Source organism: Oncorhynchus clarkii, chromosome 17, assembly GCF_045791955.1.
Source record: "Oncorhynchus clarkii lewisi isolate Uvic-CL-2024 chromosome 17, UVic_Ocla_1.0, whole genome shotgun sequence".
Lineage (NCBI taxonomy): Eukaryota > Metazoa > Chordata > Actinopteri > Salmoniformes > Salmonidae > Oncorhynchus > Oncorhynchus clarkii.
The window spans coordinates 31,661,097-31,684,664 of record NC_092163.1 but is presented as its reverse complement, the minus strand read 5'-3'; the positions used below and the strand labels follow the sequence as shown (position 1 = coordinate 31,684,664).

The 23,568-nt window shown below is 40.4% G+C and overlaps 1 protein-coding gene across 1 annotated transcript in view; it reads right to left on the bottom strand.

Moving 5' to 3' along the window:
• Positions 1–228: 228 nt before the first annotated feature.
• LOC139370696 (angiopoietin 4) overlaps positions 229–23,568 on the bottom strand; it is a 49,484-nt gene continuing 26,144 nt past the window's right edge. The window contains exons 2-9 of the mRNA XM_071110333.1: positions 11,688–11,843; positions 10,169–10,290; positions 7,415–7,647; positions 6,213–6,325; positions 5,955–6,056; positions 5,484–5,650; positions 3,763–3,893; positions 229–1,113 (exon numbers count right to left, since the gene is read on the bottom strand). Of these exons, the coding sequence (XP_070966434.1) occupies positions 953–1,113; positions 3,763–3,893; positions 5,484–5,650; positions 5,955–6,056; positions 6,213–6,325; positions 7,415–7,647; positions 10,169–10,290; positions 11,688–11,843 (1,185 nt within the window). The 3' untranslated portion in view covers positions 229–952. The remainder of the gene's footprint in view (positions 1,114–3,762; positions 3,894–5,483; positions 5,651–5,954; positions 6,057–6,212; positions 6,326–7,414; positions 7,648–10,168; positions 10,291–11,687; positions 11,844–23,568) is intronic.

Below are 23,568 nucleotides of genomic sequence, written 5' to 3'. Positions count from 1 at the left end.
CCCCAAACTAATAGTGGGTGAATAGCATTCTATACTCATGCATAAATTCAAGGTCAGAATGCGCATATAGAGAAAAGTACATATAAAAGGAATGTAGAGATATCCTTAATAGAAAAAACAAGCTTAGAGAAATATTAACAGATTCACACGAAATGGCAGAGCAATGAACCCAAAATTTAAACATACAATCCAGTTATGCAAAACAATTATGTCAAAGTTTAGCTCACATTTACAGTACGCAAATACAATTTTGCAAAAAAAAAGTAGGAACGTTGAAATATTTCATAAGCAGGCCTCACAGTATGACCTGTCCATATCACATCTTGTCAATCATAAAATATTCTGGCACATTCTGGCCAAAATGTCTTCCATTTATTTGTCTTGGTGTCTTTATCTGTGGTTAATTTAAAATAGTCCTCTTGGCTCACGGATATGCGACATTCCTATATATTCATTTGATGTTGTCTTGATGATGACAGCTTCAGAATGTTCTGGAATAAACACTGAGGGTGTGAGGGAGCTGTGTAGATGTGTATTTTTGACATCACTAGCACATTGTGGTAAAGCAAGACATCAGAGGACTGAGAATCTGGCACCTTATAGTATATATTAAAAAGAGCTGAGGCCAGATCTACACTGCATAAAGGTGCCAAGTGACGAAGACTATCAGTCTGGTCTCTTCTGCTGACTCCCAACGTTTTCGCATGTACTAAATGACACCCAGTCATCCAGTGACTGATTGATTGTTTGCTATTAAAAACTTAAATTTACACCTGCCTTTGTCCTGGAGACAATGAGGCAAAGAAATGTATGCCCCTTTCCCATTCATAGCCCTTCCCCTCTCCAAATGACTGTCCCTTTCCCATTCACAGCCTTTCCCCTCTCCAAATGACTGTCCGGACTGTCCCTTTCCCATTCACAGCCCTTCCCCTCTCCAAATGACTGTCCGGTCTTAGAAGTCGGATGGTCGGATCATCATGGCTGTCGAACTAAGTGAATAACTCGGTCCCCGAAAGTGATGCCACTTTATGCCGTTCAGCTTGCGGATGTTGTGGCCCACGGTGTAGTAAATGCCGTTGAGGTTGGACAAGCCACAAGCGTCAAACCACCAACCTAAAGAACAGAAAGAGTGGTTGGGTTATAGCAGGATGGACTCCGGGAGATATGTCTTTGTGTTAGCAAAATGGTTACAGCAATTAAAGTGGAACCGACACTTGTGAACAGCTTGCCACACAGGCCTTAAGCCTCAATTAATCATTCCCCCCACCTTTTCCAACCAAGTTCTTTCTCTCTCACCAAATGTGGTGTTTTGACTCATGGTAGTGGTGTGCTAACCTGCTGTGCATAAGGTTCTTATTCCATTTCAAAGCAAACATGGATCCTGCTATGAGAACCACACTCGCGCCTCAGAGAGATACTGCAAATTCATCTCTGATTAATCTAATATCACCCCCCTGCTGTTTGCTTTGGATGGCATGTGTCAAGAGGTTGTACCCATAAGTGGTTTGATTACGGATGACTATAGTTTCAAACATTTTGAAAGGGGTTCCAGCTGTGCTGGAGCAATTAACTTAAACAACTTTCAGAATCAATCAAAGTTTTAGTATTAAAAAGCTATTTATCTTGGAGTTTGTGTGACTGAGGGAATGGTTTGAGGTCGGGATGTGTTTTACACAGCACGTAGGAGATAGGAGCTGGAATGCTTGTATCTGGTGAAGATCCCAGAAATTGTGTTTATGCCTTGTCTTGTTGTCTTTAGCTCTGGGCCTAGAGTCAAGACCCACTGGGCAAAAACGGATTTTTATTAACGTTGTTTCCATGTCATTTAAACCAAAAAATATATATGGGATGACGTTGAATCAACATGGAAAACTGATTGTATTTGCAATAATTCATCAACGTAAGAGAACTTATCATTTTTTTTCACCCAACTTTTATTAACCTAAATCCAATGACAGGGTGAACTTTTCGGTAGATTTCACATTGAATTGAAATTAGTTGACAACTCAACCCAAAGTAAATTAAAACTAGAAGTTGAAATGACGTCTGTGCCCAGTGAGGAGTCAAGAAGAGAGTAAGCAATTCAGATTGAAACTGCTGTATGGAGTACAATGAGTTTATCAGGGTGTTACACAAAAAGCACAGGAATCTCAGAGTAAAATAAAATGATCGAGAGTACTATAGTACCACAAACAAACTAATAATTATATACGAACATGTAGACCTGAAAAACATATATTTTTTTAGTATGTAGGTATTTACAGTGGGTCCGAAATCATTGACAGCTTTGATAAAGATGACACCCTTGATAAAGATGACACCCTTGATAAAGATGAGCAAGAATTACTGTATAAAATAAATAATTAAAATACTGAGCTACAGTATATTGTATGCTCAATAAAATTGGGAAATATATTATTTTATACTAACTAATACAATTGCTCAGAAAAATAGATTTTGTTTAAGTAAAAAATATATATATACAAAAAATGTAGGGGTTAAAACGAACATCCCTGTTTTCTATAATAACTTTCAATAACTAACCTGGCGAGGATAACGGCACCTATCCTTTTTCTAAAATGTTTTATGAGATTGGAGGACATATTGGGCCAAAAGAGCTCGGTTTTCATGCCATCTTACAGTAGCACCGGTTCCAATCCAAGTGCCAGTGCCGTTTAGCAAACTCCAGCCATTTACATTTGTTGAATCACATGAAAATAAAGCTCTTTGGCCATGCACACAAGTGGTCGGTTTTGGCGTTGAAAAGAGGAATCATATGCAGAAAAGAGCCACATACCTACTGTAAAATATGGTGGTGGATTTGTGATGTTATGGGGCTATTTTGCTTCCACTGATCCTTGGGCCCTTGTTAAGGTCAACAGCATCATGAACTTTAAAAAACCCGGTTGTCTCGGCCAGGAGGCTGAAACTTGGCCGCAAGTGGATCTATCAGCAAGACAATAACCCCAAGCACATATCAAAATCCACAAAGAAATGGTTAATTGACCCCCAAAAAATCTACATTTTGCAATGACCAATATCTCCGGACTTGAACGCCATTGAAAACCTGTGGTTTGAATTGAAAAGGTACAGACAAAGAAATATCAATGTTCTGGAATGATTCTGTATGGAGGCATAGTCTAATATCACACCAAACATGTTCTCCAATATCATAAAACATTTTAGAAATAGGCTCACTGCCATTAGCTGGTGAGGTATTGAAAATAGGGGTGTTGATCATTTTGCCCCCTACCCTTCTGAGAAAAATAAATATTTCTTGGTAAACAAAATCTATTTTTATGAGCAATTGGATTAGTATAAAATAATATAATTTTTATGTTTTGGAAATACAATATAGCTCAGTATTTGAATTATTTATTATACACTGTCATTTTTGCTAATCTTTATGAAGGGTGTCAATAATTTCAGAGCCAAGTACTTAACAATTAAAACAACTGATGAACTTTACTTGAGCTTTACTTTAGCAAGGTCAACAGAATACATGTCACAACACGTCATAAAAAACTGCTGGCATGTTATGACATGTTGACACCCACGTAAATTGATGAAAACAAAAACATTATATATTTATGTCACGACATGAAAGGCATTAGCTATGTTATTCATTTACCAGAGTGAGAAGTCATATTGGCAGCATGCCTCAAGTCAGCTAGCTGTAAGAAAGGGGTTACTGCTTGTATGTCACTTTCACATAACATAATGCCCTAAATTTCCTCGTGGAGGACAAGTTTTAACCCTCACCCCCAGTCAGCATGAGGGCACACTTGCACAGGCAGTTGTCGTTGTCGGCGTCGCGGGTGCTGAAGCTGGTGCCATGTGATACCAGGCTGCTCTGCTCTCCTGCTGTTCCACTGTAGCCCCACAGGAACAGCCTGCAGATGGGAAAGTCAGCTTGACTGGGACTGATGGATTTCTGATGCCAAAATCACATTTTGAATTCATTCCATACAAAAAAATAGCTATGAGATAATACTGTGAGGAAAGTTGAAGCAAAAAGCGAACGCTGTAGACTTTTTTTCAAAGTAATTTTACATGGCTTTCAGATATACAATAAGAACTGTATTATTTTCCTTGTAATGGAAAGGCGATATATGATTAATAACAACATTGATATTTATTCCTATATCATTGGATCCAGGATTATTCATGTGCAATGAGTTTTGTTGTGGTGACAAAGACATAGTAAACTTGAACTGTGTACATATTTGCATAGTTCTTGCCAGAAATCCTGTTACCGTTCCCGATTTCTATACTGTCAGCCTAGCTCTGGCTTATATGCTTTATTTGTTGTGGTCCTTTGAGTCAGATAAAGAAATGAACACATCGACATTGTGACTGAGTGTTACTCGTGGTTCAGGCATTTGTCACCACACACCTCATCACAAACTCCTGACCTTGAACAAAGTGAAGCAGACAAACTTCAAGGCCTTTGCTTGCCACTTCCCACCCACTTCGCCTGTCAGCCAGCCAGATCAAGTCCCTACGATCCGTCTCGTACGACCATAGCTTTAGGAAGTCGTTTGGGAGTGGGAGGTCATGCCATTTTTTTTCCCGGGGATGCAGGAAAAAAGAATACCTGCACTGAAGAAGTCTAAATCTGAAGAAGTCTATATTGGTCTGCTAAAATACAGGACTACTAAAGGCATAGTGCACTACTTTTGTAAAAACATTTCAACCAAATGTATTTGAGTGTTTACTTGCGGAATATAAAAACCAGAGCATTGCAAGCCCCACGTTGGGCACTACCATTGGGGCTCCTGAGTGGCGCAGCAGTCTAAGGCACTGCATCTCAGTGCTTGAGGTGTCACTACAGACACCCTGGTTCAATTCCAGGCTGTATCACAACCGGCCGTGATTGGGAGTCCCATAGGGCTGCACACAATTGGCCTAGTGTCGTCCGGGTTTGGCCAGTGTAGGCTGTCATTGTAAATAAGAATTTGTCCTTAACCGACTTGCCTAGTTAAAGTCACAATCATTATAATGATTGGAACAAGGCAAGTGCGTAGAGCTCCACATATTAAAATGAACCGAAACTCACCAAACAATACAAACAAGTACAAACGAAACGTGAAGCTACTGGTGTGCACACAGGCAACTAACTGTAGACAAGATCCCACAAACCCAATGGGGAAAATGGCTATCTAAATATGATCCCCAATCAGAGACAACAATAAACAGCTACCTCTGAACCATATCAGGCCACCATAGAAATACAATTAACCTAGATGACCCACCCTGGTCACTATCACGCCCCAACCAACATAGAGAATAAACAGCTTTCCATGGTCAGGGCGTGACATAAATATTGTTTTTAATTCTGATTTTTCAGCGGGTGCTGCAGCACCCTTACTTCCCAAGGCTATGTGGGAAGTAGAAAATTGTGTTCAGCCATGAAAAATCTGTTTAGAAAGAGCTACGTTTTCCATATGGACATGGTGAAGTCATGAGGTAGAGTACTGTACCTGTATTGTTGTTTCTCACTGGCCAGTTGGAACTTGTCGTAGTGGGAGTAGGGTGTGTTCCCCTCCCAGTCTCTCAGCTCCACTCTCAGGGCATACTGGGTCTGACTGGTCATTTGAAACGCCAGCTCATTCCCAAGCCAGTGCTCTCCCGCAGGGTCCCCAAAACCCTAGAGACAAACATCGGATGATCACACCATTACACAAGGGCACCTTACATCTATATTTTAAGTTAAAGTAGTCCATGTTTGATGCTTTGTCAGCTCTTGGCATCTGAACTGGTCTGCCAATGGATGAATAGGTGTCCAAGCGGCCCAATGGATGAATGGGAAAACATTTTACACAGGGCTTTATTGGGACAACAACATTATTCTCAGCACCTGCACAACAAATCTAACACAGGTAGGTACAGTACAGTAACATCCCTAACGTCAGCTGTGAATTCCAAAGTTGGAGGTTGTCAGGAGTACCCACCATTTTGTATTCCTTCCATGTTCTCTGGAAGTCCACACTGCCGTTGACCCTGCGCTGGAACAATGTCCAGCCTCCACCACTAGTCTCCATGTCACAAAACACCTGGTGAAACAATAACTCAAATCTAGTCATTGCACTCAGCAACGACAGAGGCACCACTCAAAAAACGTTGATCTATCAGCCGCACTTGGAGAAAGTTGACAAGAGAAAGTTGACACAAGTTGGCTCGTGAGGATGATGACAGTGTTATTTATTCACCTGGGTGGGTTCTGTCATGTTACTGATGTATATGTAGTAGACTCCACTGATGTTGTGTCCTGCTTTATAGGCTTCTGCACAATCACAAAACCTCTGGTCTCTCAGCAATATCCCTGCACACACACACACACACACACACACACACACACACACACACACACACACACACACACACACACACACACACACACACACACACACACACACACACACACACACACACACACACACACACATTTTGAAACAAAGCCAAAAATAAGTGTTTTGTTTAAAATCTACAAAGGGTAGACAACAATCTGATGACGATAATTGAAAGCAGTCTCATTTGAGTTGGGAACGTCTCCGGAAACAGATGCTGACATGTCCTACTCAGGCAAGATGTTGATTGGGAAGTTCAAAAGAGTTATCAAAGTGAATCCAAGACTTGACGGCCAAAAACATCATCAAGTCAGCTCCCAACAATCTCTTTCTCTCCTTCTCTCGCTCTCTGTGTCATTAACGACTGGATGTCATTAAGACCGCACAGCACATATGATATCCGCACCCATTTTCCAGAATGTTAGTGTTATCTGAATTTATGAATGTGCAATGGTCCCCAAACGTGTACACATTGTGGCCCACCCAAAGTCTTTACATTTTCATGTTGACCCATCCAAGAAACCAGCCACGTCTTTAGCTCCAACCCAGCCTTAAGCTGTGACTCTAGAGAGGAACTGGCTCGGATCCATCAGTGGATTCTATTTCCCCAGAAGGGACCTAGGTGTTGATGTCTGATAACGTTTGATCTTTTCATTGCCGTGAAAGTGTGCACTCATGGTGGTTTACAGCTTGTCTATCGACTGTCTGTCTGCAGACAGCTGTCACAATGACATTATGAACATTCTATCTATCTGGAGTTAAACACTGGAGTGTACTGGATTTGATTTGACACTTCAATAGAGCGCCGGAGTCTGGTTGAGTTATGACACTCGACTCCCGGACCACCTCTGCAATGTGGTTTGAGCCTTGGTTCGGTCGCTGTCTGAGGCCTTCCTTCCCGTCATTCCTGCTTTATTGTCTGTTCCCCTAACTTCATTCTGTCCTGTCGAAAAACCAATCAAAACAACAAAAGGTTGTTCGACTCTGATCTCTTCAGCCGAGTGTGGACTTATCAGAAAGCAAACTGCATTTGACAAAACCTGAGCTTTTGAAGGTGTTCCTACCTGTACCGGTAGACACCATGTTGATGAGCGTGTGGACCGACTCCATGAGCTGCTGATGCTGCCTTTGCAGGGCTGAGTTGTTGGTGCTGGCCACCCTCAGCTGCCTCTCTAGAGCCTCGATGGCTGTCGTCTGGGTCCTCACCAGTCCTTGTAGCCTATTCTTCTCCTCCCTCATGTCCTCCAGCTCGTCCCGCTGCTGTGACTCCAACACCTGCACCTTGTTCTCCAAATGACTGAGAAGATAGGCGACAAGTATATTTCGTAGTATTTTGATTACCAAGCCTTCTTTTGTCGCTTGTTCTCTAAATTACTCAGCAAAAGGGGCCGGGGGTTTATTTGGATAGTCCATCTGTAGATGCTCTACAAACTATCAGCAACATGTCAACTGCATGTCTGTTGACTTTCAATTATATACTATGTGCTTTGATAAAGCATTCTACCTCCCTACTGTACCTGCCCTACGTCGATTGATCATTAATCTACAGTTTTGGTGTAAACTTGAACCCTTGCTTTACCAGAATAACCACAATTGATAGAAGGACAAATAAGTATTTGAACAGGCCCCGTTGTCTCTTGACAACCAAGCTAACTAATTCACTTTCACTGCTTCCATGTGTAAGTAACTCCAAAAAAACACTAACCGTCGAGTAGATAAACCCATGCTCTAGGGTCGTAGCTGAAAATAGATGTGGACTCTGGTTGACTAAACACTGAAACAAGCCAAATGTATGTAACTTGATGAGAGGATAGCAAAGTGAACATAGCACTAGATGAACAACACTGCAACTGAATGTTTGGCCAAAGCACACATCTGGTGATTCTAAATGTGGCTCAAAGAGTGGATGAAACAGGCAGGTAAGTGTCAGTGGTGTGTCAGTGGTGTTGTACAGATGTAACCTGCTTCAATTACATCTTTCACAACTGCTGTTGGAGTGAAACAAGGCTGACCTTGAATTGGGCTTCTAAAACAATGTATTTACATGGGCAGGTTGTTACGCCCTGAGCTGTTTCACCTGTCTTTGTGCTTGTTTCCACCCCCCTCCAGGTGTTGCCCATCTTCCCCATAATTCCCTGTGTATTTATACCTGGGTTCTCTGTTTGTCTGTTGCCAGTTTGTTTTGTTCGTAGAACCTACCAGCATTTTGTTCCCCTGTTCCTTGCTCCTGTTTTCTAGTTTCCCGTTTCTGACCATTCTGCCTGACCTGACCTGTCGTTTGCCTGCCCCTGTTTAAAGAATAAACTTTTGTTTCTTCAGCACTGTCTGCACCTGGGTCATACCTTAAAACATGATACAGGCATAATGTAACTAACTATCTGCATAGCTCAGTAAACCTGTTGACATTCATACATAGACATCACATTGACGTTACACATTCTGTATATGAAAATATCTCAAACAAGGGTGAGATCCTAGCAGGGTAATTATGAGTTTGGTTGAAACTGCACACAGATATTATTGTTGTAATCCCTACATGTAACAATTTGTACATTCACTGTAATTACACCTGAACAATGTAAAAACTATGTAAATACCAAAAACCATGTAAATAATAGTTATAGCAACACTAAGTGACTTGGGCATTCAAAACCCTTACATTGGCACAGTGAGATCTGAGTTGAGGCTTAAACCCATTGTATCATTATCCTATACCGCATACCGTATGAGTGGTTTCATAGCTTTACAGTAGTGGATGTCAGAGCCAAACTAAATTTGCGCAAAATTATAAATTCAACATGCTGACCATTGCAAAGCAACATAAACTGTGAAAATTATGATTATTCCTAATGGAAATTTATGAGCTGTGAATTATTTTTATGTTGCTGTGGCCTGCTGCTGTTGATTATGGGCACCAGTTCAGTTGTAATGGTGATCAGAAGCTGAGAAAGGATCCCCTTATAGAGTCAATTTCCGTATGATGTAGTGGCCCATTATATTTGTCTACGGTACCCCATATGGCCTGATGTGTAACCAAAACAGAGTGCAAAACAAGATTCAGCTGTGAGCCCCATGTTCTCATTTAAGACAAATTACATCAGTCTATCTGTTACATCTAGAACTTTTATGGGAAATCTGTCACATTTCTCAATGAAAACTGTACCCAACTACCTCATCCCCATATTGTTATTTATTTTTTTGCTCTTTTGCACCCCAGTATCTCTACTTGCACAACATCATCTGCACGTCTATCGCTTCAGTGTTATTGCTAACTTGTAATTATTTCGCCACTATGGCCTATTTATTTCCTTACCTCCCTAATCTTGCTTTATTTGCACTCACTGTATATAGATTTTTCTATTGTGGTATTGACTGTACGTTTGTTTATCCCATGTCTAACTCTGTGTTGTTGTATGTGTCGCACTGCTTTGCTTTATCTTGGCCAGGTCGCAGTTGTAAATGAGAACGTGTTCTCAACTGGCCTACCTGGTTAAATAAAGGTGAAATGAAAATGTTTAAAAAAAGTTTTGCAAGGTCTTTACTTTTGAGAGTTTTGTTTATATTGTAGTTATTAAGCATTATTTTGAATTTCTCATTACATACATTTTACTGCAACGTGCGCTGTCCAAGATTCCCCAGTACAGGAGTAATGTTATGGTTTCAAATATGCTTCTTTGCACTGATATGTCTTTTCAACATAAATTATTTTTCAGCTCAAAGCTGCAGAAATATGTAACAGCTATTTTAGTTGAGATTGTACCACACGTCTTAATGAGGAAATAGCAAACTTATGCAGATATCAAAATGTTATACTGTACCTGTTCTTGTCTTGCAGTTTAGTGATTTTAGAAGTCTGTACCAATAATTCCTTCTCCAGTTTGTTTGTAGATAATGAGTTCTCCAACAACTTGATCTCAATTCTTGATGTCTGGTTCATAACCTACACATAATGACAATAAATGGCAACACTTTATTTAGAGTGGTGATGTGTAGCATTCATTCTCAATGCGTCATCAATTATTTCCAAGGTAATGTACAGAACGTCAGCCTTAATCCCTTCCTTAATGATTACTATGTCACCAATATAAGTAAAGTGTTACCAAATAAACAGATTCCACCAACTTGTGAGCAATGTTTAAAAAAAATTACATTCCACAGTTTTATTCTGTTGACCAGAGAGACAAATTAGCATTATGAGGCTATGCAGAACTTTTACCTCTGATGGTGTTCTTGAGCCAAAAGGGATCCTATAATTGGACAGAAAAATTTACCCGAAATGACCTTATTGGACAGAGAGCGGCAATCTTCCATAAACAAATGAGCAAACATTAAGGAAAAACTAAGGATTGGTGTGGTTTCATGAGATAATACATTGATTTATATTATACTGAACAAAAATATAAACGCAGCATGCAACAATTTCAAAGATTTTACTGAGTTACAGTTCATATGATAAATGAATCAATTGAAATCAATTAATTTAGAACCCAATCTATGGATTTCGCATGACTGGAAATACAGATATGTATCTGCTCACAGATTTTTTGTGCATTCAAATTGCCATCAATAAAATGCAATTGTATTCATTGTCCGTAGCTTATGCCTGCCTGCCCATACCATAACCCCACCATGTGGCACTCTGTTCACAACGTTGACATCAGCAAACCGCTCTCCCATACGACGCCATACACAAGATCTGTTGTTGTGTGGCTGGTTGGATGTACTGCAAAATTCTCTAAAACAATGTTTGGTAGAGAAATTCATATTAAATTCTCTGGCAACAGCTCTGGTGGAAATTCCTGCAGTCAGCATGCCAATCTGTGGCAATGTGTTGTGTGACAAAACCGCACATCTTAGAGTAGCCTTTTATTGTCCCCAGCACAATGATCAATGATGTAATGATCATGCGGTTTAATCAGCTTCTTGATATGTCCCACCTGGCAGGTGGATGGATTATCTTGGCAAAGGAGAAATGCTTACTAACAGGGATGTAAACACATTTGTGCACAACATTTTAGAGAAATAAACTTTTTGTGTGAATCAAACATTTCTGGGATCTTTTATTTCAGCTCATGAAATATGGGACCAACACTTTACATGTTGTGTTTATATTTTTGTGCAGTGTATATCATTTGAACCAAACAGCAGAAATTCAAGCCAAATATTAACGTCTATTAGCAACTTAAGTTCCATAGTGTGTCTCTTAGGATATATTTTTTTATAGAGTATAAGTTTTTGTTTCATGCATATCTTCGTTGTTAATTAGTTTTATGGAACATCTCATTTAAGAATTATCTTTGAGATTCTGATCACATATAACTCAGATGTAGCCATTACCTTAGCCTCGACAACGTTTAACTTGTGGGTCTGTTCTGCAGTCTGAGTCAACAGGTTAGTTCCGATTTCCAGCATGGTAGCAGTCTGGTTGTGTACTGGATGGTCTTGAATATGCACCATCTCCATCTTGATGTTTTCCTGGATATACTTTTCTAGCTGCAGACACACAAAAACAAATGTTTAACTTCTAGAGCCCCAGGTTTTTGTATTCTACAGTAGATTAATTTCAGTTTACCTTCCCACCTTGTGCAGTAATTGTTCCATATTTTGGAGGGTAAGTATGGAAACAAATTATGCATAAGTTAGGAAAAGGTTGTTGTGAAAAATGTCTATTTTAAAATAATTTTTATCTCTCACATACAGTGACAGATGATCTGAAATCTCAACATTTCCAGTCATTGAGTGGCACAAATTTCTACATTGCTTTAAATAACCACAATGCCTGAGCACCCCAGGTTGAGGACAGGCTGTTTGTTATTAGAGACATACTGCATCCCTCTTCGTAGTCATCCTATGACCTGGGCTCTTTGGGAACATGCACTGGTGCCAGCAAAGGTGCGGAAAAGTGGCCTCTAACTCAAACTCAGCACAAATAAATACTCGGTCCCCACGATATCAGAAAACACTGAGAGAGAGAAGGAGCCGATACATTTATCTTAACTGTAACAAACACAGGAATCCCTGGGGTATATTTCTAATGTGGTCAGTAGAACATTAGCGTGATAGCATTTTAAAGGTTCAAGTTATTCACAGGCATCAGTGTGCCCTTGGTTTGTTGACAAGACAAAAACGACCAGAGGAAGTAGATGGAATATGGCCAATTTTCCTCGTCAAGGTTCCCTTGACACTCTAATTACTTTTGCAATGGCTAATAACTCCACCTGATTCAGCCATGGCAGGGACCGGAGGTTTAGTGGGGGGAAATTAATTGACATAAACAAGAAACAAAAAGGTCACGCTTTTTTTGTTGGTTCCCCAAAGACACAGTGTGCTTTTACTGGTTAATTGACCCTTGCTTCCTGCCTTTGGATTAAAATTACACAAGACCTGCCCATAATATGAGTTTGGGAACACAGCTACACTTTCTAAGGGTCTGTTAAACTGCTGTTAATTTAAACCAGATGTCTCGTTCTTTCTGATCCTAGTACCTCGGAGGGACTGTGTGACCAAACAGCCCTAATAAAAAAGGGAACTGGCACTGATAAAGAACTAGGTAACAACTGCATAGAAGTGTGTCTGGAACTATTGCAGGGGAGTCATTTCAGCTAAACCTATAGGGTATGGCAGTGTGACAGGGAATTTCCCTGCACGGAATTGTTATAAAATTGAAGCTCATTTACTGCATTTCTACACAATTTAAAAACTCAAATAGTTTATTTTGGAGAACAGCAAAAAACAAGCAAAATTGACTCCAGCCATTATCACCTTGTTGATGTTGCTTCATTCACCTCAGTCAATAGGAGTTAATGTTCTACAAACCCATGTCATACAATAATGATCTGCTACGCACTAGCTCAGCATCTGCTCTGTTTTGAGAAAAGATTGCGCTGTTTCCTGCAGCTGAGTCGATGGGCTCTCCATAAAGCCAGCCAGCCATACAAACAGCCAACCCTCCCGCTCCCAGGTGTTTGCATGGTCCTAAAGTCAGTCGGGCTAATACCGCTAAACTGTATTTGTCTATTTATCAAGATTGTAGTGATTTTAGTAGCCTATTTTAAACTGTTGGTGTTGCTAGGGTATGGTGACTGCTAGGGTATGGTGACTATTTTATTAGCACTTACTTGTAACCTTCAAGCTGTTGTGAAGGCTGGTATCACATACAATAAATCTCCATCCCAGCATTCGTGAGACATTACAGGTCAATCATACACCGTCATACCAAATGGTCTCATTGCATGACAAGTGAACACATCAAGATGATCACTCAAAGAATGCACACATTAGCTGAAAATAACTGCCACAAAATTTAAAAAACGTGCATATTCAAAATGTTCAATTTAGCAAGTAAGTGAGTGGTTAGCGAATGGTTAGGGGTGGGTTAGGGATTAGTTAGTGACTTATGGTAAAGCATGGAAACTAGTTAAGGTTAGGATTAAATGTAAACAACAAGCATGGATTCATACCACCATCACGCTTACCTGGGTTCAAATAATGGCTGTTTGCTCGAGCGTGTCTGGGGTGCCAGATGGGTGGGTTTGTACTTTTTTTGACAATTTGATTGGTTCCATTGTACAAGGCAAACTCAATCAAGCACAGGTAATGTATTTTAAAGATTTCTAATACTATTTGAAGACAGGTTTGTCGTGAACTGTGAAACACCGTTGTAAATACTCTCAGAATTAATTTGCTATAATTCATCGTATGATTATTACATTTGAAAAGACAATTCCTGAAATTGGGGACACAGGGTAACCGAAACAAAAGTTGTCCAACTTAAGGCATTTTGCAAATGAGTCCAAAGCTAAAACACATAGAGTGTCCTTGGCCAGTTGCACACGTTTCTCTGTAATCCCCCCAAATCCTTAATATCTTTGGGGTTTGCCTCTGTCTAGGTTGCTGCCTGAAGTCAACCACTCCACTCGGCTGAACAAAACAATAACTTCCTGCTCCTGGGCTCTTGACTGCTTTCCAGTAGAACTATTAGTAGTAAAACCGTTTTAACCCTCCATCACTTCACTCTCATATGACAAGCCCAAACACGGACTGAAGCAATGGCCTGAGGTTCTGTTGCTAAATGAATTTCCAGTGGCATGGAGGAAGGCCTCCGTCAAACTAGGAAAGTTAGATAGATTTGAATAACTAATTTCCTAATAAAGATAAGAAAGTGTGGTAAGAAGGGGTTTCCTTAAACCTCAGATTAATTGGGAGAAGAGTGGATATTCCAAGAACTTGATTTAAAAACTAATGTTGCATTATGTGTTCATAAGAGTCATTCAAATTTCAGCTAGGCTGATTTGATTTTGTAGACTGTGACAGTATAAATTCAGAGTATATTAAAGCCTCCAGCTTTGACATTAAACCCCTTGTCTGCATCATCTAATTGCAAAACCACACATTATACCTTCAGCTACAATGACATATTTTGTTATAAGTAATAAGCCCAAACAGCAATCGTCTGCGGGGCATATCTGGTTGTTTTGTGACACAAATGGGTCAGTGCACATCATATGGCTCAGATATTGTCTGAATGTGGGATATTCACACTTTCCTATGGGCCAGATCTGGCTTGAGGTAAGTGGCCCGAACAGCTTCCTGTAGTTGCTGGCCCACTTTTGGACTGAATGTGAGCTGCATTTATCTTGCTGGGAAAGTTCTGGCCTTTTCATGGCCAATATCTGGTTTGGTTAAAACTGTGTTAGCCTCTCTTGAGCTTAAGCCATTGCATTAGTTTGTGGAGCTAATGCAACTATTCTGGTCTCAGGCAAGGTTACTCAACACGTTACAAGGACATCGATGGCAAAAGTGCATAAAGATGGCTGAATACAGACATACCGTCATTGTTTTAGCACTGTGTGTTAAGACGATTGTTATGAATGGTACTGCAACACTCATAAAGATGTTATGGCTGGTTTCATAAAGGTGTTATGGATGGTTTCATAAAGGTGTTATGGCTGGTTTCATAAAGGTGTTATGGCTGGTTTCATAAAGGTGTTATGGCTGGTTTCATAAAGGTGTTATGGCTGGTTTCATAAAGGTGTTATGGCTGGTTTCATAAAGGTGTTATGGCTGGTTTCATAAAGGTGTTATGGCTGGTTTCATAAAGGTGTTATGGCTGGTTTCATAAAGGTGTTATGGCTGGTTTCATAAAGGTGTTATTTTTTCCTCTCTTTTTATGTCTCATAGAGAGAAAAATGGATAGGGTTCAAAGATCAGCTCGTTCTACATGATATGGGATAAAGATGTTACTATAGAATACGGACAGAGCCATCTTGGGTGCGGCACAAAAATATTCCGATTGATAAACACAGCATGAAGCATTCTTATTGCTGAAAGTCCACAATGTGGATGTTTTGGTATCATCTGGGAGATGCATGGAAAACTCCCCTGAACATTGCTCAATTTAACCTCAATACAAGCCAAATGTGTTTATGTTGGATGGATCGGAAACATTGTCTGCCTTCAAATGTCACTCTAAAAGAGTGTTCCGCAACAACGTTACGTAAATGTTATTGTTATGTATAATGGTTTCTAAAAAATTGTTTAATTTGTGTTCATAGGACAGCATCGTTTTTACAGAGAGTCATGTTGTTGAATATTCAAGTGTCCCTCTTTTTCATCACTCAGTTATAGAAGCAGTTTCAGCATCTTTTGTATGCTGGTTTGGATCTAATTGTATGAAGTTGTGGGAGTTTTGTGGAGGCCTAATTTGGGCGAAACTTATTTTAATTTTATATGATTATCTAAACTCTAGTACATCATCCTCCACCACACACCGAAAATAAAACAATGACCAACCACTGAAGCTACAACCTTCAAAATTAGTTTAGCAACTCTTATTTTGAGTATTTCTTATTACCATGGATGTTTGAGTAAAGAAGGGCAAAACAGTTACTCCACACCAGGTGGCAGTTGGCAGGCACAAGATACAACTGATGTCCTGATGATTGAGAAGAGCTGGCGTGTTTACATAGCTTTAGGGTCTTTTGTATGGAAGTGGGCTATGCTAATATTGACCTAAACATACCTTCCATTTTACGTGGTGCCAAGCAACATCTAATCCCTGATGAAAAGTGACCACTGTGGATTCTTCCTTACCCACAATCCTCTAGCTGAAAACTTCCCACAATAACAGGTCATCAAAAACATATTGTTATGTAGAATATTATCTGTTTAGAGTACACAGCATTCAAGTCCATTCCTATCACATTGTACTGTTCTGTTGCTGCAACCTAAAATACATAATGACTATGACTGTACCGTGTAAGCCTCGCAACACTCTCTGAGTATGTGGGAGGGTCAGTGGGAGGTTGCTAATCCCCTACAAACAAGCTGCAACAAACATCTCACTCATCCAGGCCCAAATCAGGACCAGATGGACAAAGTCAACAATGGGTACTGCAAGCAAGCTAAAGGTCTTGTTTTATGTCCTTTCTCTAGCTCTGTCAACATGTACAGTGCATTCGGAAAGTATTCAGACCCCTTGACTTTTTCCACATTTGTGACTTTACAGCCTTATTCTAAAATTGATGAAATAGTTTTTTCCCCTTCACCAATCTACACACAATGCCCCATAATGACAAAGAAAAAACATATTTTTAGAAATGTTTGCAAATGTATTAAAAATATCACATTTACATACGTATTCAGACCCTTTACTCAGTACTTTGTTGAAGCACCTTTGGCAGCGATTACAGCCTCGAGTCTTCTTGGGTATGAAGCTACAAGCTTGGCACACCTATATTTGGGGAGTTTCTCCCATTCTTCTCTGCAGATCCTCTCAAGCTCTGTCAGGTTGGATGGGGAGCGTCGATGCACAGCTAAATAGGTCTCTCCAGAGATGTTCAATTGGGTTATAGTCCGGGCTCTGGCTGGGCCAGACAAGGACATTCAGAGAATTGTCCCAAAGCCACTCCTGCGTTGTCTTGGCTGTGTGCTTAGGGTCCTTGACCTGTTGGAAGGTGAACCTTCGCCCCAGTCGGAGGTCCTGAGTACTCTTGTGCAGGTTTTCATCAAGGATCTCTCTGTACTTCAACCCGTTCATCATTCCCTCGACCCTGATTAGTTGCCCAGTCCCTGCCGCTGAAAATCATGCTCAAAGCATGATGCTGCCACCACCTTGCTTCACCGTAGGGATGGTGCCAGGTTTCCACCATGCTTCACCATAGGGATGGTGCCAGGTTTCCTCCATGCTTGGCATTCAGGACAAAGTGTTCAATATTGGTTTCATAAGACCATAGAATCTTGTTTTTCATGGTCTGAGTCCTTTAGGTACCTTTTGGCAAAGTCTCAGCGGGCTGTCATGTGCTTTTTACTGAGGAGTGGCTTCCGTCTGGCCACTCTACCATAAAGACCTGATTGCTGGAGTACTGCAGAAATTGTTGTTCTTCTGGAAGGTTCTCCCATGTCTGTCAGAGTGACCATTGGGTTCTTGGTCACCTCCCTGACCAAGGCCCTTCGCCCCTGACTGCTCAGTTTGGCCGGGCAGCCAGCTCTAGGAAGAGTCTTGGTGGTTCCAAGCTTCTTCCATTTAAGATTGATGGAGGCCACTGTGTTCTTAGGGACCTTCAATGCCGACCAAATGTTTTGGTACCCTTCCTCAGATCTGTGCCTCTTCACATTCCCATCTCGGAGCTCTACGGACAATTCCTTCGACCTCATGGCTTGGTGTTTGCTCTGACATGCACTGTCAACTGTGGGACCTGTGTGTGCCTTTCCAAATCATGTCCAATCAATTGAATTTACCACAGGTGGACTCCAATAAAGTTATAGAAACATTTCAAGAAGGATCAATGGAAACAGAATGCACCTGAGCTCAATTTCGAGTCTCATAGCAAAGGGTCCGAATACTTACAGTGGGGCAAAAAAGTATTTAGTCAGCCACCAATTGTGCAAGTTCTCCCACTTAAAAAGAGGAGAGAGGCTTGTAATTTTCATCATCGGTACACTTCAACTATGACAAACAAAATGAATTTAAAAAATCCAGAAAATCACATTGTAGGATTTTTTATGAATTTATTTGCAAATTATGGTGGAAAATAAGTATTTGGTCAATAACAAAAGTTTATCTCAATACTTTGTTAAATACCCTTTGTTGGCAATGACAGAGGTCAAACGTTTTCTGTAAGTCTTCACAAGGTTTTCACACACTGTTGCTGGTATTTTGGCCCATTCCTCCATGCAGATCTCCTCTAGAGCAGTGATGTTTTGGGGCTGTTGCTGGGCAACACAGACTTTCAACTCCCTCCAAAGATTTTCTATGGGTTTGAGATCTGGAGACTGGCTAGGCCACTCCAGGACCTTGAAATGCTTCTTACGAAGCCACTCCTTCGTTGCCCGGGCGGTGTGTTTGGGATCATTGACATGCTGAAAGACCCAGCCACGTTTCATCTTCAATGCCCTTGCTGATGGAAGGAGGTTTTCACTCAAAATCTCACGATACATGGCCCCATTCATTCTTTCCTTTACACAGATCAGTCGTCTTGGTCCCTTTGCAGAAAAACAGCCCCAAAGCATGATGTTTCCACCCTCATGCTTCACAGTAGGTATGGTGTTCTTTGGATGCAACTCAGCATTCTTTGTCCTCCAAACACGACGAGTTGAGTTTTTACCAAAAAGTTATATTTTGGTTTCATCTGACCAAATGACATTCTCCCAATCTTCTTCTGGATCATCCAAATGCTTTCTAGCAAACTTCAGACGGGCCTGGACATGTACTGGCTTAAGCAGGGGGACACGTCTGGCACTGCAGGATTTGAGTCCCTGGCGACGTAGTGTGTTACTGATGGTAGGCTTTGTTACTTTGGTCCCAGCTCTCTCCCGGTCATTCACTAAGTCATTCACATTCGTGTCGTTCTGGGATTTTTGCTCACCGTTCTTGTGATCATTTTGACCCCACGGGGTGAGATCTTGCGTGGAGCCCCAGATCGAGGGAGATTATCAGTGGTCTTGTATATCTTTCATTTCCTAATAATTGCTCCCACAGTTGATTTCTTCAAACCAAGCTGCTTACCTATTGCAGATTCAGTCTTCCCAGCCTAGTGCAGGTCTACAATTTTGTTTCTGGTGTCCTTTGACAGCCCTTTGGTCTTGGCCATAGTGGAGTTTGGAGTGTGACTGTTTGAGGTTGTGGACAGGTGTCTTTTATACAAGTTCAAACAGGTGCCATTAATACAGGTAACGAGTGGAGGACAGAGGAGCCTCTTAAAGAAGGTCTGTACAGGTCTGTGAGAGCCAGAATTCTTGCTTGTTTGTAGGTGACCAAATACTTATTTTCCACCATAATTTGCAAATAAATTCATTAAAAATCCTACAATGTGATTTTCTGGATTTTTTTTCGTCATTTTGTCTGTCATAGTTAAAGTGTACCTATGATTAAAATTACAGGCCTCTCTCATATTTTTAAGTGGGAGAACTTGCACAATTGGTGGCTGACTAAATACTTTTTTGCCCCACTGTACTTAAATAAGGTATTTCTGTTTTTTATTTTTAATACATTTGCAAAAATGTCTAAAACCCTGTTTTTCGCTTTGTTATTATGGGGTATTGTGTGTAGATTGAGGGAAAAAAAGTAATTTCATAAATTTCAGAATAAGGCTGTAATGTAACGAAATGTGGACAAAGTCAAGGGGTCTGAATTCTTTCCGAATGCACTGTATATAGTGCATTGCCTTGTGCCCTCTATGTCTCTTGCATAGAGTGCCTTGTTTCAAAGACCAGTGTAAAAGTACTTCAATCTCACACCTCCTTTGTCCTCCTCAGCTTCCATCCATGGCAAATGTTACCCGAAGAGGGAAGTAGGTGATGGTTGGGTGAGAAAGGCATTATTTGCTATGGTGCATTCATGCTGTACTATATGAATGCCTGGTTGGGGGCAGGGTTGGGTATGTTACTTTCTAAATGTAATCCATTACAGTTACTAGTTACTGTCCAAATTTGTAACCAGTAACATAACTTTTGGATTACCCAAACTCAGTAACATAATCTGACTACTTTCAGTTACTTTTGGATTACTTTACTCAAGAGGCATTAGAAGAAGACAAAGAGGATCCATCAAACGTATTTGGTGTGTCATCATAGTAGTCTCTGACTTGTGGTCAGACTTGCTCAGGTGGAACAAACTTAAACTTCCGCCTTTTTATAATTATGAATTGAATGTCATTGAGAAAGCAGACAGGTGTCAATGTATTTTTTCGCAAAAACATCCTTGCCAAATGTAAAAGTAATCAAAGAAGTAATCATCTAGTTTTTTGAAAGTATCTGTAATCTGATTACAAGTACTTTTGCTGGTAACGTAATTGACTACAGTTGCAAAAAATTGTACTCAGATGACATGTAATCAGTTACACTCAAACCCTGGTTGGGAGGATATGGTTTTAAGCTGACCATAGGGGATGATACTGTGTATATGCATATGGAGTTCAAACCCAAAACACATAAAGGTCCTGCTTATCAATCTTGTTAATCAAAGACCTATTATTTCAATCCATGTCACGCCCTGACCTTATAGATCCTTTTTTCCCCCCTCTATGTTTGGTTAGGTCAGGGTGTGACTCGGGTGGGAAAGTCTATGTTTTCTATTTCTTTGTTTTTGGCTGTGTTTGTGTGTGTGTGTGTGTGTGTGTGTGTGTGTGTGTGTGTGTGTGTGTGTGTGTGTGTGTGTGTGTGTGTGTGTGTGTGGTTCCCAATCAGAGGCAGCTGTCTATCGTTGTCTCTGATTGGGGATCACATATAAGTTGTCATTTTCCTTTTGGGATTTGTGGGCTCTTGTTTTCTGTTTAGTGTCTGTACCTGACTGTACGCTTTCGTTTTCACTTTTGTTATTTTTGTTTGAGTGTTTAAAAAATGTAAAAAATATATCATGAACACTTTCCACACTACGCTTTGGTCCACTCTTCGCTTTGGTCCACTTTCGACGAGAGCCGTTACAAGCCATTTGACTTGGCACACAGATGACTTCATTTTTGAAACACAGGGATTTGACGTTACACGTAGCCCTACTTATTTTATTAACTATGATAATAAATAGCCCCCACATGACTATTAATAATAGCTATTAACAAACTCTGTTGTCATTGTGTTTTCACAGATGGGATTTGACGGACATCTAAGATTAACATAATTTTGTAACTCGGGTACTGTTGAGTCTGTCCATCTACAGATGTAGGCTCTTAATTTGATCACTATTTTGTTAATGAGAATTTCCCTGCAAGGCAGGACATGCGAAGTAGTAGTGCATTTGAGTTTTAAAAAGGCTTCTAAAGTTTGTAATTTTCACTTTGAAATGTCAGACTTGACAAAATAAACATGTATCAAGCCATACAGACATTTCCATTAATTATAATCCACATAATAATTCACATTTCCTGCTGTAGCAAACTGGCTCATATTAAGATCCAACATCTCTACTCTGTTTTACCTTGCTTTGTGTCTTGAACGCATGCAACATGCTCAATTAGCCTGGATAGCATCTCAGGAAAGTGCACTCTCCTCCAGAGTGGCACTACATTACACACTGAACTAGAAATCATGTTGACAACAAGGAACGGGACAAAGTCAACCTAGATCTGTCTATCTAATTAAAATCAGGGTAACACTTTATTTGGATCGTCCATCTGTAGACTGTCTGTCTATCTACAGACTATCAGTAACATTTCAACTAACTATCTATTAATCTTAACCCTTATCCTAACCCTAAACTTAACCATTACCCTTAGTCTAAACCAAACCCTAACCTTAGCAAGCAGTTGCTTATCAACAGATAGTTTGTTGATAGCATGACCGTATGTAGAGCATCTACAGATGGGCTATTCGGACTACACAAATAAAGTGTGGCCAACATCAGCCATGGGGTTTCTTTGTCCAACGATCTGCTGTCCTGCTGAGGAGACCTTGCCGTGGATGGTAGAGCTTGAACAAGGCTTGTTGGTTCTCTGTGATAAAAAGGGAATGTTTTAGGCGCTTGGCCTGGCTCCAGGGTATGGAGAGGGGGGTCTCTAGGGACCCCTGCATGGTGTCTCTAGAGACCCTGCATGGTTGTGAGCAGACTGGCGCTCTGCCACATGCACTGTGAATCCCCCCCCCCGTTCCCAACCCCTCAACCCCCCCCCCCCCCCCCAACCCTCGAACTCCGATATCGCCACTGCAACACTCCCCATCTGATCATACTATTTCCATGGCTACAGAAAGCTCCTTGCCTGCCAATAAGCCTCATAGAAATAAGTCATTTTCATCAAAAAGAGGCTGACTTTTTAGCTCTGCCGCTGATAACACATGTCCATGTTAGAGACAAATACTTGGCCTTTTGGACATAGATAAATCTCACATCTCACAGCATGTGCTTGTTCGACAGCACTTTCATCATATAATATGACAGTATATCTTAAAAGGGAGCCTAACCTTGAAGCCACATGCACATCGTACTCTGGAATGTGTCCACAATTCATTCATTGTAATTCAACATGATAGGAAGGACTGGAGTCCAGTTCTTGGCCTGAGAATCTTCCCTACGGAATGGAATATGTTATTGAGCCACAATGTTGCCATATAGAGCTCTTCCAATGGCTTGGCATGCAGCATTTAAAAAACTTGTTCAGTTAAAAAATTGCCATGACTAATGGCTTTATCATTCTGGGACCCTCTCAGAGTTGAAGGCACTTCAAAGAGTTGTGAAAGGATATAGTGAAGCGTAAAATGATTCCCAAAATTCAAAGAAACAGTCAGAGACATAATATACTGTATCCTATTTGCCGAAGGTAAAAGAATCCAGCGAATGTAAAAGATGGTCTGAAAATAATAATAAGAAGATGTAGTCATAAAATCATCCCTGCAGTTCATTGATAAGTATGCAGTAAAATAAGAGGATTTATAGAAAGTTTTAAAGAGAAATATTGCATTTTTGAATGATTTTATTGTAATTTTGTTCAAATTATTCAACACATGTTGTTCAACACATGTTGATCTACTCTGAATTGTAGAGAATCATCCATATTATACAAATGCTGACTGGTATGTCTCTTATAACAATTGCATGGATTAGATGGGATAGACTTCAAGGCTATATTGAATGTTTTCCACGTCATGCATATGGTTGCAGTATGTATGGTCATATTGGCACATTGTGTATTGATGCATGAACATTTTACAGTCTGACATAGATTCTTGAGCAATTCTTGACCATTTCTGATAGAGAAGTGACGGATCAGTAACATCTTTTTAAACTGAC